The sequence below is a fragment of the Apteryx rowi genome, unplaced genomic scaffold, assembly GCF_003343035.1.
Source record: "Apteryx rowi isolate R43461 unplaced genomic scaffold, aptRow1 scaffold_61, whole genome shotgun sequence".
NCBI lineage: Eukaryota > Metazoa > Chordata > Aves > Apterygiformes > Apterygidae > Apteryx > Apteryx rowi.
The window spans coordinates 1,662,536-1,680,292 of record NW_020450883.1 but is presented as its reverse complement, the minus strand read 5'-3'; the positions used below and the strand labels follow the sequence as shown (position 1 = coordinate 1,680,292).

The 17,757-nt window shown below is 35.9% G+C and overlaps 1 protein-coding gene across 1 annotated transcript in view; it reads left to right on the top strand.

Moving 5' to 3' along the window:
• Nucleotides 1-7,199: 7,199 nt before the first annotated feature.
• PTPRD (protein tyrosine phosphatase, receptor type D) overlaps nt 7,200-17,757 on the top strand; it is a 283,005-nt gene continuing 272,447 nt past the window's right edge. Inside the window, exon 1 of the mRNA XM_026083567.1 lies at nt 7,200-7,284. Coding sequence (XP_025939352.1) covers nt 7,200-7,284 — 85 coding nt within the window. The remainder of the gene's footprint in view (nt 7,285-17,757) is intronic.

Below are 17,757 nucleotides of genomic sequence, written 5' to 3'. Positions count from 1 at the left end.
TGTTTTGATCTATTCTGTCTGGCATGGATATAGCTGCTGATAATTTTACAAAGTATTTTGCTTCTTACCTGGACTGGCTCATCAACATTAGGAGATTCCCATTGATACCTAGAAGCGTACCAAGTGCATACCTTCCTTAGTAAGGAAGCTTCCTGCAATAAAAACATCTCTAGGCTTTTGTTGACTTTTAACTCCCTTTCAGAGCTGATACATTACTTTTCTTTTTTCTTTAAGCGTAATAAAAGTTGCTATATTCCACAAAGACATTTTGTAGTTCTGATCTTTTTTTTTTTCAAAAGAGCAACTGTGGACAGCCATAGGGTTGGTTTTTTTGCCATTATGTCATATCTTAGTATGGGAAATGCATAGTGCTTTTATTGCTTCAGGAAGTTTTTGTACTTTATTATCAAATCATTTTATAATGCCAACTGCTTTTGAAAAATAACCATTTCAGTTCTCCATCTCTTCCTCTAATATGGTTGTATTGCCATCAGCAATGTTATAATAAAGTGCAGTCAGGCTAAACTAGCTGCAACTGGATTACTGTCCTGTGTGTGTTGCAAATTCACTGTCTCAGTCAGTTGTGCTTCAATCTGATTAGAAAACAAGCGGGTTGAATAGCATTGAAACAAAACTATAAAGTGAAAAGGAAAAAGAGAAGACAAAGGAAGAAATTGCAGAGTAATATAATAGAGAAAAAAATGCCTTGAAATGTTGAAGTCAGATTTGACCTGTTAGCTCCATAGTTGCAAATGCATTTCTAGTTTTCTTTTGCAATCTGCAGTATCCAGTATGCTTCAGCTGGGCCAGAGCCCTAATGATTGGGCACAACCTACATATGCAACTTCCATATTGAAAAGTCACAGAAGAGGCAAAATCCTTTTAAAACAAATTTAGCTCTTTAGACAGATACAAAGCAGACAAAGCTATGTCATGTGCATGGCATGTAGCATGTGGGATCACCTATGAAGGTAGTCTAAATACCTAGGTCTGGGAGGAAGCAAGCCACTGAAGGGTGCTGAGCTGACAGTAATGGCCTAAGTACTGCAGTAGACACTGTCAGGCTTGTGGGTTGTGGGCTTTTTTTTTAAGTCTTTTTACTATAGTATCTAGTAATGGAGGAAACAAGGAAAGAATTTGATAAACTGGCTATGGCAAATAGCCTAGTTCAATGGATTTGTTGTTTTGTTTTTTCTTTCTTTGAGACAATATAATAGAAGACAAAAAGACAAAAATTGGTGGATATAGGTTTTGGGGTAAAAATACTCATTGCATTTGTTCTTAAGCCAGACTTTGGATGTAAAAAATTCTAATCAGCCTGTGAAGTTGGCCTTGATAAAAGTTAATTTGCTATTTTCTAGCCTAGTGCTTACTTTTTATAAATGCAGAAAAGTAGATACTCTACAAAAGTTATTGTGGATTTCAATCTGTTCCTCTTCATTTGTTGGAGAATGACTCTAATAATGAAGATTAGCTAAGATATTTATTTTAGCTCCTTTTCTCTAAGTTTGATTGTCTTTCTTTTCTTATTTTTTCTCTTTTCTTTTTCTTTTTTTTTTTCTATCTTCCTTTTTCAGCAAGGGCCCACAGTTTGATTTCTTTATTTTCTTTTATGAGTAAAGTTAGAGCTGGATTATTTCAAGGTAACCAAGTGCCAAGTGATTTGTGGGGCTATAGGGTGACAGGAGCCAACACCTAGGGCATTGCCAGATTTTGTGTTTGTCAGGCAAACTTCCTTTTTTTTGATGGGTATGCCCATTTACTAAAGATATAAGATATAATCCTGACCCACATGAAGTCAATGTCATAATTTCCATTGGTTTCAGCCAGGCTAGGACTCTCTACACTCTTCAGCGTAAGACATCACACCGGACTGCAAGATACATTAGGGAAAATTGTGTGAATAAACTCACCTCTGCAGAAGCCAGTCTTTGTAGGAGATGTTTCAGTTGGTCACTTACCCTGTGGTCTGTGGCTTTGTAACATTGTTTAAATTCTCAGTATAGGTTCAAGCACAATACCTTTTCTTGATCCATTATTCGGGAGGCACAGAGTTAAGAATGCAGAATGCTCTGGTGAATTGTTTGTGAAGCAGAAAAAAGAAATGTTAAATTCTTACAATCTCTAGAAGTGACTGAGATGTCAGAGCTTTGTAAATGTTAAGATATGTGACATCTTACAAACTGATATCTTGCAATTTATAGCTGATAATTTAGAACATGAATGAAGTTATATAAAGATTAGACAGGGATTTTTGTATGTTTTGAGATTATATATAAACATCATTTTTTCTGTAAGTAAAACAAAAAAAACTTCCTAACTTTCTAAATAAAAAAGAAATCCTATGATATGATCTTCAAATCCATTGTTGTCATTGAATTCATTTATTGACTGGATTTATTTCATTTATTCATTCCTTCATTTATTGCAAACCCATTTTTTGTTCTGCATAGTAACAGAAGAATCCTTGTTGCTGTCCAAAATAGAATGACAATGGAAAATCAAGATTGAAAAAAAATATATATATATTTAAATTACTTAATCTAAGCAAAATTCTATTGTTCGCTGCAACTAGATGATCCTTTTATAGTGATGTAGTTCAAAGGCCTGCTTAAGATCAGAAGGTTAATGTTCTAGGATGCGTGGTCAGGCACGTTAGAATAAATGTAAAAGGAAAATTCAGGAATGATAGACGAGCATTAAGGTGTATTGTTATCTAGAGACTGGTAAAACTAAGCTCTGGCACCCTCAACACCACTGTTCTAAATTTCTGTAAACATGAGTTTGTGTTTGGGTTTTTTTAAGAAAAAAACAGAACAAAGTAGAAAACTTTCAACTGTTTACTTCATAAAAGAGCAAGCTCAGTGTAGGACTTCTGACAGCTTCACTTGTTGCGTTGGAAATACATGTAGTTCCCTTTAAAAGACTTTGTTTTACCAGTAGGTATTTCTGATTTTGGAGTGGTTAAATATTTTATGACAACTCATCTTACGCATTTTTTCTCTCCTTTCCAGTAATGATTCAGCTGTCATTCATGTTTTTGTAGACAAGATTTGTGTATGAAATCTGTTTATTTTCTCTCTAAGATTTTGGTTGATATGTACAGATTTGAAGTTATTGGCACTTCTTAGATTTGGTTCCAGTACTGTTTCAAATTTCTTATTTGTATCTTTTCACTCACATATGTCTGGTATTTGGAATCTGTGGCTAGGGAGTGGATGTAATCTGGGATTGTGGGTGTGATGAATGAAGCATAGAAGCTGAGTGTCAACACATTTTTCTCTTTTATTTCAGTCCTTGCACACTGCTTTTTCATAGGGGAACAGCTTCTTTTTTAATCTAAGAAATATGCAGTTATTTTCCCATGAGTTCTTGTGACAGATCAGAGATTGCCCTGAACTAAAACCCTATCTCTGAACACTTTAAAACTTTAGAAGAGTTGAAGTTTCAATCTGATTTGTGTAATAGTCCAAACAAGCTTGCATATCTTCACATTTCCAAATTCCAAAATTTTGTACTTAATCCATCCTTAAACTGGTTTTCCATGTGGCTTTCTACATCTGATATGACTTCTTTTTTTTGTCTGTGTTTAAGACTCTTCTGAGAGCTTTTCCATGCTGTGCTAAATTTCTTTATGTTGAGTTGTCAGGTGTGTACATGTCCATGAACACCTGTAAAAACAAGCAAACAAAAATAAATAAAAATAATATCTTCTTTTCTTTTTTTCTCCTTTTGAGATTTGTTGCCAGGGAAGCATTTCCCATAAATGTAATCTCCTTGGAGACTTCCTCCTGAATATGCTGTTAGCACCTGAGAGATTATTGTTGATACTAAGTAACAGACTGCAGTGAAGTAGTTCAGTGTTCAGATGGTTCAACTCAGTTGATCCTTCTGAGGAGAGCAGGTGTTTGCGCCACTGCTTAGGAGCTATTTTCTGCCTTGTCCTAATTGAGGAGAACGCTGTTGTGGCTGCACCTTGAACAGTCCAGGAGGGCACCTCTGTTGGTCTTCATTGATGAGTATCACTGACCAGGGAGCATCTGTCCTCTCGGTCATCCACATACATATGTACTAAGGAAGGATAGATTACCTAGTCCCACCCTCTGATTTTCACCCTCATGTTAACAATTTGTCTGCAGAAAGACACAGAAATACCTGTTGTGAAAGCAATCATTCAGAAGCAGTTCTTGTGGAGATGCGGTACTTCAGAGTAGGAGTCCTTATGAATGATGTGGTACAGAGTTTACACAGTAATTAACCTAAAATGAAAACACTCTCTACTAAAGCATCGCACCGAGAGTTATCTCGGAGTAGCTGTGGATCCCACCATAGCTGTTTCAGTCAGTTGTCCATCGAGGAAGCTCCATCTTTCAGCACCAGCCTTTGGTGCAGGGCAGATGTTGTAGCTGGGCTGCTAAGAGAGCACCTCTCTGTGGGTGCGTTCTGCTAGACAGATGTTGGCCTCTACGGAAAGGCTGGTACAACCCCATACTGCAACTCCTGCTTGTGTTTTCACTGTCACTGGTACCACCTCTCAGATGTTCTGCTTGGACAAACCATTGTCAGCAGAAAGGTGGAATAGGAGGAGGGAAGAGATTACTTCTTATTTTAAGAATTAATACCACGTTAGAATTAATACCCCATTAGATTAATTTTTTACTTTGGAAGTATGAAGGTGGCTTGATTTGGAAGGTAATACTTGTGTGATAATTACATTTAGTCCTTGTAAGGTAGTGTGTCTCCATATTAGTTTTCACAAGTAAGCCAGATATATACCTATGTAACAAATGTTTATTAGTTTCAAGTTTGTTGTGGGTCTCTGTGGCAAGATCCCAGGCTGAAGCTAAGGGTTTTTACAGGTCAGAGATGAAGCAGAGTTGTGTAGAGAAACTTGACAGCACCTGCCTGACTTGTTTCTTTCTAGTGTTATCAACTCGTCATCTGCATGACTTCACTAACAATACACTTTCAACTCACTTGAAAGAAAAAGGATCCTCTCTTCTTTCCAGTACTTGTGCTAACTTGGCCTAAAATACTAGAAGTTGACTATGGAGGGATAAACAGCAGAAGAGGGAAAACAAAAGACAAAGAGTTTTTTGGAAAACTTACTAGTGTATTATCCCACTCCTCCTCTTTCTTCTCAAGCTTTTATTTGTCAGCTTTTGTGATCCATCCCTGCGTTTGTAGACAGGCTGTAGATGATAAAAGCATATTCATGTATCAGGATCGTGAGATGTTTAAAATTCTGTTTTTCCAAGCACATAGTTACTTTTCTGTTAGATATCACATTTAATATTTTGGCTTGAGTGTGTGGAATGTGTGCAAATAACCTCTAGTGCTCTGTTAAAAAACGTTGATGTAAAACAAGCACCTTCATGGTCAGCTTCTTTATCCCTCCACTGCTCCCCCTTATTAATTATTGGTGTTATTTCCTCTCCACTTCCTTCCCTGCCAAAGGGAGCAGTTTATGGTGCAGACACAAATCTTAGTACCCATCATATTTCTGCTGTGCAGGTTCACACACTTCAGCTAGACTGTTTGCATGCCAATACAAAGGTAACATTTTGTCCACGACTGAGCTGTCTCTGGAGATAGTTCAGGGCTCCCTTCTAACTCCTGCAGTCTAGCAGAAGCAAAATGAAAATCACCTCTTCCTTAAAAGTGCATTTCATACGTCTCCATCTTTGTGATAGCACTGGAATCATTATGTACCAGTTGGCTCTGATACGCTTGCACAGACACAAATTGAGTCCGACAGGACTGATGTCTCATGGACTTTGCTGTCATTTGAAATGCTAGCATGAAGATGGTAGTGATGAAGGGGGAGAACTGGTGCCTTCAGCACTTTGCCTATGAAGATTTCTTAGATTTGTGTTTTTTGATGGCAGAGCTGATTCAAGAGATGGTTTTACAAAAGAAATTGATAACAGCAGTGGATTTCTAACAGCTGCTCATGTCTTTTCTTCTTCCTTGAGCAGAATCTTTGAGCATAGCACTGTGCTTTAAAATGGCTCTTTATACCACCCACAAATCTGTAAGATCCATCCAGTGGAATGATAATTAGTATAATTTTTTCTCCTCCCTTTTGGTTTTTATCTTCACTGTGTAGAAACCACTCATGTGTGGTAATGAAAAAGATAGTATCTGTTTTCTTTATTGTGATAAAGCTAAATTTCAGACCTGCCAAAGTTTATAAGTTACTGTTCCTTAGAAAAGCACAACTATATCTCAGTGTTATTTTACCGACACTGGCAGTCTATTTTGGGATATCTCTAGTATATTCTATGAGAGGGAAAAGCATTTTTACATTCTTTAATTTCTGTTATTACTCAGGTGTGGTAAATTTAGACAAGAGTGAGACACACTGCTTTTTAAAGGGAGGTAGTTGAGCTGTGGTGCTCCCAGTATATTATATTAAATTATGTTTCATAATAAATGAGATGGATTGAAATCAAATCTGAGCCCTTTATTCCAGGTTGGATTTCTTTTTTTCTATTAGGTATAATTCAGATATGTAGAGGCAATCACAACAGAAATTTTAACCTTTGGGAGCTGTTGAACCAAAAGTACATGAGATCTGAGGTATTAACATAGAAAGCAATAAGCTAGCATTGGAAGTCTATCTTTAAAATTTCTTTACTTTAAGAAGCATATACTTTAAGAAGCACATTTAGCTGTTATTCTTACTGGATGTCAGGGCATCAGCTCCCAGTATGCTTCTTACAAGTGAACTGTTTATTCTGGGTGTTGAATCCACTTCGAAGCCCTTCTTACAACATGAGTATTCCAGAGTTACATTACACTTATACTTCATTAGAAATGATAGTTCCTGTGATTCAAAAAGTGCTGTTGAATCCTAAAGAGAAGATTGAGAGTGTGATAGATACTTGATTATGGTAGATAAAGTACACTGGGGATTATATTTGAGCCGTGCAAACATCTGGGTACCTTGCATCTTCTAATATAGGCCAGTGGCCTGAAATGAATCATGATTTCTTTTTTTTCTTCTTTAAAACTGTTTTGCCTTAAATTGTGAATGTTTATTAAAAAAACCCAGCCTCTTCCTTATTTCTGCTAACCATATTTCTCTCTTTCTTTCTCTTATCTGTTCCACAGGCTCTGAAAACATTTTATCCGAAATTTCAGACGGGACAGACTCGCAGCGGCTTCTAAGCCCGTGAGAACGAGGCTGCTAAAGCATGCTGGTGCCAAGCTGTCGGATGATGCACGTAGTCAGGCCAGTGGTGGTGCTCCTGTGCTTGCTACTCTATGCTGATGCTGAAAGTAAGTTTATTATTCATTTGTGCTGAGGTCTTGGCCATGATAAACAGTTTTGTTTTCAGCTGGCAGTTACTAAAAGTCTCTGAATGAGTTTCCTTTTGAGTAAGTCTTAAAACACAGTGAGGTCCTATCTGGATCACAGCCAGTATTTAAAAAGGATTATTTATGCAACTTCCTTACCGTTTTCCTCTTAATGCCCCTTTCTTAAGCAGCTAATGGTTCCTACTCTTCTTTTTGTTTATCAGTTGATGGAGACCATTGTCACAAACTTCTGCAGTCAAAACAAAGCCCAACCTTGCTTACCAAACATTGATTACATCCCTTAGAAACTTCTTTAGTTGCCCAAATACTTCTTTCTTAAGTTTGGTCAAAATAACAAACAACTGTCGTTTGAATCCAATTAAAATTCCAGGCCTTTTGTAACTGCCACAACAGCTGTTCTAATGTATTATTTCTGACAGCTGTCGTGGTATACAGTATTCAAACAAATCAAGCAGAACTGACAACTTAGTGGCTGGCCTCACTGCATGACAATTCAGTGAGGAAAGGCACCTATGTTTGCTTCTGGTGGGGGGAAACTGTTGTGTTTTGGTCAATTAGCTTACCTGTTAATGGGAAGATAATATCTTCTTTTTAATTAGGAAATCATTAGGTCTATCTTGTTTACATATGTTCTTTCTCCCAGCTGTCCTGTGGCTTTTTGGGAAGTAATGTGCAAATGAGAAAAGCCGTTTGCTTTCCACCTGTTGACCTGCAGGTTTGCTACAAGCTGTTCAGTTCACTTGATTCTGGGATGTTTTCATATTGTGTCTTCCTGAGTCTGTAGAGATAAATCAACAATCAATAACTTTGTTCCAGCTCTGACTTYTGAGGACTTCTGTGTTTTTCCACACATCTATGTAAAACAAAGGAGCAGATTAGTTCAGGTAGATAAGAACCCACAAGGATAAAACTGGCATCAGTAAGACTGGAGAAGTCAGTTCCTAGTAAAGGCATACTTAAGAGTTCCTTAAGGCGTACTAAGTTACAGCAATACATCAGATATAAAATCTTTCCACTTCCACTGTAATAAGACTTTCTTGTTTTAACTGTAGCACTATGAAAGTGCAGTAAATGGGGGAGAAAAAAAAAAAAGTGCACGAAACATACATGTTTGTGGAGTACTGACAGTTGAGAATGTTTGGCTTCTTTCCAGGTAGATAATGACCAGCTGGGATGGTTGTGTCTAAGGTGAAGCCAAGGACATTTTAACACTTTAGCCAGCAAATAATTAACTGGGAAATGGTCCCAAATCCTGGATGTTTCTGCAGTTTTAAAATATCACCTATTTTAAAAGTAAATTCAATGCTTAGCAGACATAGATTTAGAATCTGTTTTACCTTTTTCTGCTTAAGATAATGGAATATCCAACCTCTTGTGGGCTAGTAGTGAAAGTTTTTTGGATTTGGTAACCCCAATCTGGTAACAACTTGCAAAAAGACAGTCCAACACCAGTGGCCCGCTCATCAGTTCTGTACTTAGAAGACTGTAGTTTCCTTAGTCCATGGTAGTTTTCAACTATAAACAGAAGCTTCAGTCTTTCATCATTCTTCTCTTGCGGGGGAAGGAGTATAGTTTTTTGAAAGCTTGCATATGATTTACTGTAAAATTGGCTGTTCTATAAAATCACCCAGTATTGATCTTAAGGGAGATTTGCTTTTCCAAAACTGTTGTGTTCTGGTGAAACCAGCCTGGAAAGTAGTATACAGTCTTAAAAGGTTTGCAGCAGGAACTAAGAAAAATTAAAAATGATGTTTCAATAAATATGAGTGAATAACAGATGTTAACCAGTTATTATAACCAGTAGTGAATAACTGGTGGGTTTAGACATGGATTCTGAATACTCATTTTCTTTACAGGGTCAGTGTACTATCCCAACTAGAGGACAATGCAGACACCTCTTCAAGATAACAGATTAATTACCTCTTGTTGATTTCTTCTCCTTTTAAACACTAATTAAGACCATACTATTGTGTTGTGTGATCATTAATATTTTCCTGTGGTTATGTTAGATAGATAATATGCCATGAATGCTTTTAACATGTAGTGAATAGGAAGCCCTTCATCCTAAATACCCACTGACGATCTTTTGACAAATTCACAAATTAGCTCAGTTTTGTGCCAGAGGAACTCACACAAACTAATCCTCTATGATTTCATGTAGATGTCCTTGCAGTTAGTAGCTACTACCAGGCAGGGTTCTGGAGTTGGAGGACAGCCTGACAAACAAAAATACATTAAGATAACTTATTGGAGAAGTTATCTTAAGGTTTATATTTAGGTTTATGGTATTGCAATATCCACTGTGGCTATTATTTAGTAGAGTATCTATTGCTTATTCTTGTTATTAGCCAATAGAAAAAGAAAATGACTACTTAAAAATGTTGATGAATAATAATATTTTTTTTAATAAAATAATTATAATAGGAAAAAATAATTGTTTCAATTAATGAAAAGATGAGAAATATTGCTAGAATTTTAGAAATAAAGTATAATGGATTAATTTCTTTAGGTATTCTTTTCTTTAAAAGAAACAGAAATTCTTTAAAGGAAACTCATTCATGCTGTATACTAGCCAAGATTGTAGGTCAGGGTCTCTGTTAAGACATTCAAGAATAACCAGACAATTGTGCTAAGAAATAATAGAGCAGATATCTCTGGTTTTGCTCTTTCCATCTTTTCTTAGGGAAGGAACTGAGCTGGACAGTATAACTTATTTCCTAACAACAGAAATGCAGTTGCCTGATCATTTAAAAATACTACTGACTTAGGCAGAATTTAGAAAAGTACATTTCTATATGTCTTTTTAATCATCTGTTGTTTTGCTTATTAAGAGTTTTTGCCATGTGGGTAGTGGTACAGTGAAAGTACATTGTGATGTGGCTGGGGCTTGTAGAAAGTGAATGGACTCTTACTTGTACCAGATAAATATAAAATGATCTCTTTAAATAGTCAGGCTTTTATCTAAAGTGGATATCTCTTATCTTAGAGGTAAAGGCTTTTCTTTTGACATTACCTTTATTTTCTGCTTGCCAATAATAAAAGTGTGATTGAGTAATTTTATGAATGCCCAGAATTTTTCAAAATGAACATAATCCTTTCTTTGCAAGGTTAGTTTCATAGTTGAAACTGATTTTTCAGCTTTAGACATGCTTTTCTGCATTGCTTTCCTTTCCAAGGAATTATAGAAAGAATTCAATATGAAAACAGAAAAAAATAATGCAAGATTTTCTTCATTTGCACAGACTTAGTTTATATTTCAACTAAAAGTTTGTGATACATTGACTGTAAACTAAAGAGGCATGTGATAGCTGAATGTTAATGTAATGTGTCCCGTATAGTCAGATTTGATGGTGTCATTGTATTTAAAATCTGAGCAAATATAGTGCTAAGTGCCATATAACTTACTCCTCTGTCACTTAACCCAGGAGACTAAAGAAAGAGAATATGATTGTCAAGGAATTAATATGCACAGGCTTTGAAGTTGATAAATACTTATATATATGAATATAAATGGCAAAGCAAACAAGATCGAAAGGCAGCAAAATTAGTTTTACTCTTGTGTCTTTTATTTATAGTAAACTGAAGTGTTATTTATAAGTGTAGTAAGTGAAAAATCTCAGAGGAATATTATTTGTTGACTTCATTGATTTCAGAGCTGTATTCGTTTAATGTTTAATATTAATGTTTTCCATGCTTACTATGAGAGGAGATTATTATGTAATTGCTGAGGAAAAGAAATGTTAGTTTAGACTTCTTTTTGTGGAAGGAGAGCCTGCTGGTTGATAGCATTTATCATTGGCCACCTTATTCTCAATGGTGTAGATAGCAGTTGGATTAAAACAAAACTCCTATATATCCACTGAAACATCAGTAATATCAAATCATTTCTCATAAGAAGAATATTTTTTTCTCCCATTTTCTAAATTAACTGGCCTGCAGCAGAATGGTGAGTACTTGGAAACTTTCTGCAGGTATATCCATTTGATAACAACATGTATATATGTTTCAGAGAATGTTATGTGACAGATTTCTTCTCAAACTGTAGAACATTGTATTGTATTATCTCTGTCTGACCTCAGTAATGATGAAGTGTCAAGTAAATCACTGAACTCAAACAAAGAAGTTGATACAATTGGTCTTTTTTAGCAGCCTAATTTTTAAAATTCAAGAGTTTAAGTTGTACTAGTGAAATTAAATATTGTCCACAGGTATTGTGCCTTCCTACTTTGTAGTAATTTTATCAAATTCTTGCAACACATATCCTGCCCTTTCTTCCCACTAGAGTAAAGCTTGGTAACTAGCTTTTCTGTATTCCCTGCTGCATTCCAGTCAGTTTGTCTGTTTAATTATTTTTATTCATTTTTGGTTACATAGCCTCTGTTCTGACATTTTGCTTATGCTGCTTCTTTTGAGATGTTGTGTTTGAAGAGAAGCCACAATTCTTTTTTCATTCAGTAAAAGTGGTTGCAGCTGAGTATAAAAAGGCAAACAGAAACACTAACCATAAACAGTACATTTCTTATATATTGCTCCCATGCCCAATTTTTTTGAAGTGCGAATAATGCTTAGTTTACTTTCTGGCTCCTGTTGCATATGCGCCAGTTAGCATCATGCTGCCTAACAGAAGAGTATTTAAGGTCTTTTCTAGACCAGAATCTGGAATGGCTAAAATTAATGCTGACAAGACAATGACTACTTTTAACAAATGCTGGAGGGATTGAGATGAAATCCAGGACAAATTCTTGTCTAAACAAGGTCTTAGAGGGTAGTTCAGAATTGGTGAAATCAAGAACAAAGAGGCTATTTTCCTTCTTTTTTTTTTCCCTCTCATTCAGTTTGGTTTCTTGATTTTCTTTTTGAAAGGACATCTGTTTTTTTCCCAGCTAACACCACTCCTCCCCTTTAAAAATATTTGATGTTCTTTGACAAGGTGAAACACATTCATACAGTCTACATTCAACTTTTTGTTTCTAAAAACTTCTCTACAATGGTAAATTAACCAAAATAGATCTTCTGAAGTAATTATCCTACAGTAATTTTCCTATAGTAAATCTTGCAACTGGGCATACACTAAAAATACCTTTTTCAGAATAGTCTTGTAAGCCCTATATGCAGGCAAGGCAGATGTGGAAATGATTTACTTTTTTGTATGTGTGCTTGTGGTAACTAACTAAATATTTGTTATATTACATTTAGATTTAAACTCTAACCTCATAAAGAGATTATCTCAATTATTGTTATAGACAGTAACAATAATTGTAAAATCTAAAGATAAAATCTTTCTATTTTTTATAGGTCATTTTTTTCAGTATCATCTATCTTCATGTTTTAATACTGATAGCATGTATTTTGTGTAAAATATAGCCCTTCATTTATACTGCTATTTCATTTAATGCTAGTGATTAGATCACTGCAAGAAAGTTTAAATATGAACTGTTGTCTGCCTCTTCTGAAAAAAATAGCTTTCAATTTTGTTTTATACTCTTTTTTTAAGAGTTTTTATATGCTCTTTACAGTTCAACCCTAGGACATTTTCCAGTTGATTTTATGAAAATTGCTGCACAGTATTATGACAGTAATTTTATATTGCACTTGTTAAGTCTGCCATTAAAATACATCAAGTAAATCACCCATCAGTTCTCAAAAATTTTATTCCTAGACAGAAGTGGAACAGCCTATTATAACAAACCATTCTAGATGTATTCATTTTTCTCTACAGTAAAGTGAAGGCCTTGAAATATATATGATACTTGAGATAGGAGAATCATGGGAAATTAAAATGTTATGTGATTGTTCTAAAGGTAGTGACTCAGTCGCAAAAACTACAGATAATACAGGTGTTTGCATAAAACAGTATTTATCAACCCCTAATTTATCAAGCCCTTACTTAAGAGCAAATTTGAATAATGTAATTCCTTGAGTAGCCATAATTACCAGCATATTTGTTTAACTTCCTGTAAGCTATCAAGTACTGATAACTAAATTGATAGCTGGTTGAGAAACATATTTTTCCAATTCAGATAATTTTAAAAAGGTGTTTGGCTTGTGCCTAAATCAGGACATACTAAAGTATTTCAAAATTTAATATGAGCAGAGGATTCTTGTGTATTTTGTAAATTGTATATTCAGAATTAAGTGTTGCTTACCAGGGCTTTGAAGTAGTGAATAAACTGAAGAGCAGCTGGGGAACCATTTTTCTGAGCATTTCTGTGGGTTTATCACTGCAATAGTGAAGATTACTTCCTTGTCAGTTTCACAGCTGCTGTTAATTTATGTAGTTTCGGGCCCCTACCTCCCAAAAGCTGAGGACTGAATAGAGCTGAGTCCTAAGCTCCTGAGTCAGGACTCAGAAGCCTTTAAACCCTGGCAATATTGCTTGTGCCTGACAGTAGGAACAGTTATTTTGACTTTGATTTTGGACTGAAAAACACACATTTTTTGGATTTTGTGAAGGTCAGACAAAACCAGAGTCAGGAAACCCAAGGTCTTTTGCAGACCGCAAGAAATCTAGATAAGGAAGATATATTTTAATGGGGGAGAAGTGGTGGGCAAAACCACACTGTTTAGATCAACTGTTTACAGAAACTATAGGCAGAAAATCTTCAGTATGGGTAACTCTCTCACTTCATGCAGTTCCCTGTAGCATCAGTAATGACCACTGGCAGGTGAAAGGATACATGGCTTGAGTTTTCCCTTGTCAGAACTGGCAAAATAATTCCAATGTGTCTGTGACTGATAGAGTGCTTAAGAACATTTCTATGTACTTTAAAAGTTTAGTAGACATTATATATCAGAGCTTTTAATATATGATGAATTCATAGGGGAAAAGAAAGAAAAAACAGCAACATAGAAATTCTTGATATTTCTTAGCTTATATTCACACAGCACAAAACTGCTGTGGTGGTTTAGGTTATTATCATTTCTTTTCTGAGGTTTACCCCTCAGTAGCTGAAATGGAGATAAAATCTTGAATAATGACTTGCATTTCTACAGTGAACTTCTGACTCCAGCCTTAGAAAATCATATGATATCTGAAAGTATATAGAAAGATTGCCATTCAGTTTTGTTCTCCTTCCATCTTTCAGGAAGCCCCCTTCACCCAAGATTATTATGTATAAGATCTTATTATCTTAAGTAGTGTCCTATGCCTGAAACCATATTTACTCAAATGAGTTAGGCAAATGCTGATAAACTGGTTCTTTTTAATATCATCCTTTCATATTTTTTATGAACATGCATAAATTTTTATGATCTTTTTGGTGCTGCAAACTAAATTAATTTACCTGTTTTGTTCTTTTAAAAGTAGTAATGTGTAGCGTAAGTTGCATCTGGATTTTAAATTGCTAATAAAAGAGGTGTAAGTGTAATGTTGTGATAAATCACCACTTTGTCTTTCACTGAATGTATAAAAGATTGCAATGTATATGCTATGAGAAAAATGAATATAGTATTGTAATGTCAGTTGATGAGAAAGCAATTCATTTTGTACAAATGAAAGAGACTATATAATTCGAACTTGAAATTACTCATTAAAGGTGAATGCATGTGTGGAAAATGATCATTCCAGTTTATAAGAAGTCCTGGGGAGTGATTGCAGACAGCAGTTTGGACATGGGCTTGCTGTGTGAAATAACAGCAATTAACAGAACTTCATGGTGCATACCACAGTATAAATGAGGATTGTGATAGATAGGAATAATTGTGAATTGATGTTTAGGATGTTACCTTTATTTTTAGTTAACAGTATGTTATGAACAAAATATGGAGCTGTAAAAATGAATACAGACACGTATAACAGAAATGTATAGAGTATTCCTACATTGAAAATGTTTTTCAAGGAGATAGAAAGGAAATTAAAGCAAAGAAAAATGAATATATCAAGAAACAAAATACCAGAAAATCTGGTGTGGTCAGGGTCATCAAAGGTGCTATGTAGTAGGTGAACCTAAATTGCTCAGTCTTTCATTAATTAGGAAATTGAGATTGGCTTGTCAGGACTACATTGTAATTATTTGTGAATAATTGCTGCCCTACTAACTTCAGTAGTTTCCTCTCTTACTCCATTCTGCCTGCGAACCTTTTAAATTCTCAAAAAAAGGATTTCTGTTGAAGAATATCCCTCTTCTACTTCTGATTTTGTTGCTACCAAAATATCTTCATATTCTCAAGTTTCTTGCTAAAAAGGATTTTTGAGAGCCTTTTCCCAGTAAGACTGTTGTTCAGGAAGACAGTTTAACAGAACTTTAAAATTTGTTTCACTGGGATATAAACTCTCCAAATCAAGGTGTTTATGAATTTTACCTGGATAGACTTTCTCTTCTAATTTGTACTTAAGAAGCTAATTTTTAAAATAACATCTATTTTTCAAGCTTTCTCTTTGCCTTCCTCTTCGATAGCAACATATGGATAGAATGAAGACTGTACTACTGTTGATTTTTGGCACATGGAAATTGGAAGGAGGAGGAGGAGACAGAAAGGGAAAGTTATAATAAATTTATTTGGACAGTGAGAGTTAATTATATGTGGGCCTTTCCAGGAGAGTCCAATATGGGTCTTTTTTTTTTTCTTCTTCAATAATTTGATGAATGTTTTAGGAAAACATCTAAAGTAATTGTTGAAAACATTTACAGATGATGCATGGATTTGGAGAGAGAAATAATCGTTTGGTCACCTGTTTCTAATGAGATAACATAAATTTTAACAGTGATGAATGTAAGGTCATACATCTAAGAATGGAAAATGCAGTGCATGAGACTAGTCAGGCTAATAAGCATTATCAAAATTTAGTCCAGGTTTCTAGTTCTAAAAGCATTGTTGAAAAACTGGAGAAAGTGCAGGGATGAGCAAAGCATTACATCCTTCCCCTCTGTTCAGCCCTGATGAGGCCACATCTGGAGTACTGTGGCCAGTTCTGGGCTCCCCAGTACAAGAGAGACATGGAGCTACTGGAGCAAGTCTGGTGGAGGGCTACTAACATGATTAGGGGACTGGAGCATCTCTCCTATGAAGACAGGTTGAGAGAGCTGGGCCTGTTCAGCCTGGAGAAGAGAAGGCTGAGAGGAGATCTTATTAACGTGTACAAGTATCTGAAGGAAGGGTATAGAGAGCTTGGGACCAGACTCTTCTCAGTGGTGCCCAGCGATAGGATGAGAAGAAATGGGCACAAATTGAAACACAGGAAGGTCCATCTGAACATGAGGAAAAACTTCTTTACTGTGAGGGCGGCTGAGCACTGGAAGAGGTTGCCTAGAGAGGTTGTTGAGTCTCCATCCTTGGACGTATTCAAGAGCCTCCTGGACATGATCCTGTTCAGCATGCTGTAGGTGACCCTGCTTGAGCAGGGGAGTTGGATTAGTTGTTCTCCAGAGGTCCCTTCCAACCTCAACCCTTCTGTGATTCTGTGATTGATTCAGGCTTGGGAAAATGCTTTATCATCTTATTTGACAAATCTAGTTTGTTTATAAAAAGGCTATTATTGCAAGGTTATTTCAGATGATACATACATATTTTCTTGGAGAGAAGGGGGAATTCTACTTAATAAAATTGAAAAGGATTTGACAATAATCTAGTAGCTAATTCTGGACAATTACAATATAACCCCTGGAGCAAACTACTTAAGTAGCAGTTTACTACTATATATCTGAATATATTCAGATTAAGACTGGATGCATTTTTTTAACTTCAAACAGGAGATGCTGGGTTTAGTACAGGAGTGGCAAGGGGAATCCATTTGACTTCTGTTTATATAAAAGACAGAACCAGCTTTAAAATCTGTGAATAATTCTGCCTGAGGAAAATGTAATGCAGGAAAGGAGGAGATCATTGAGTGTGATATAAACCTTAGTGAACGCACCTCTTGAGTAGTGTATGCAGTTCTGATCTACATATCTCAAGAGTGAGACAACTGGGTTAGGCAAGGTCCAGGGAATGGCAAGTGATCCAGGGCCTGGAGCTGCTGCCCCATGAGGAGAGACAGATAAGACTGGGACTCTTCCATCTTCAGGAAGAGTAGGCAGAGGGCAGTGTTGGGGTTATGACTAAGATTTGCAGAATTATGGTGGAGGAGAGTAAGGTGAAAGCAGAACTGATATTCACCAGCCCCATAATAGCAGAGGTGTGGGTATTCAGGAAGTTAGTAGAAGATTCATTTAAAGCAGATAAAAGATTGGGGGCCTATGGAAGATGCCACAGGTTGTTGTGGAAGCAGTCAGCATCTGTAGTTTCAAAAAGGAATTTGAAAAATTCATGGACAAGGGATCCATAAATGATTGCTAAAAGGACAACACATCCCTAACAAATATGAGGAGAATGGACCTCAAAAAGCATGCAGGCTAATGTTTCCAAATAGCACTTTTTGTTGCCACTGCTGGAGATATACTAGTGGGCTACACAGATTTTTGGATGACCCAGTAAGGCATTTGTTATGTTCCTCTA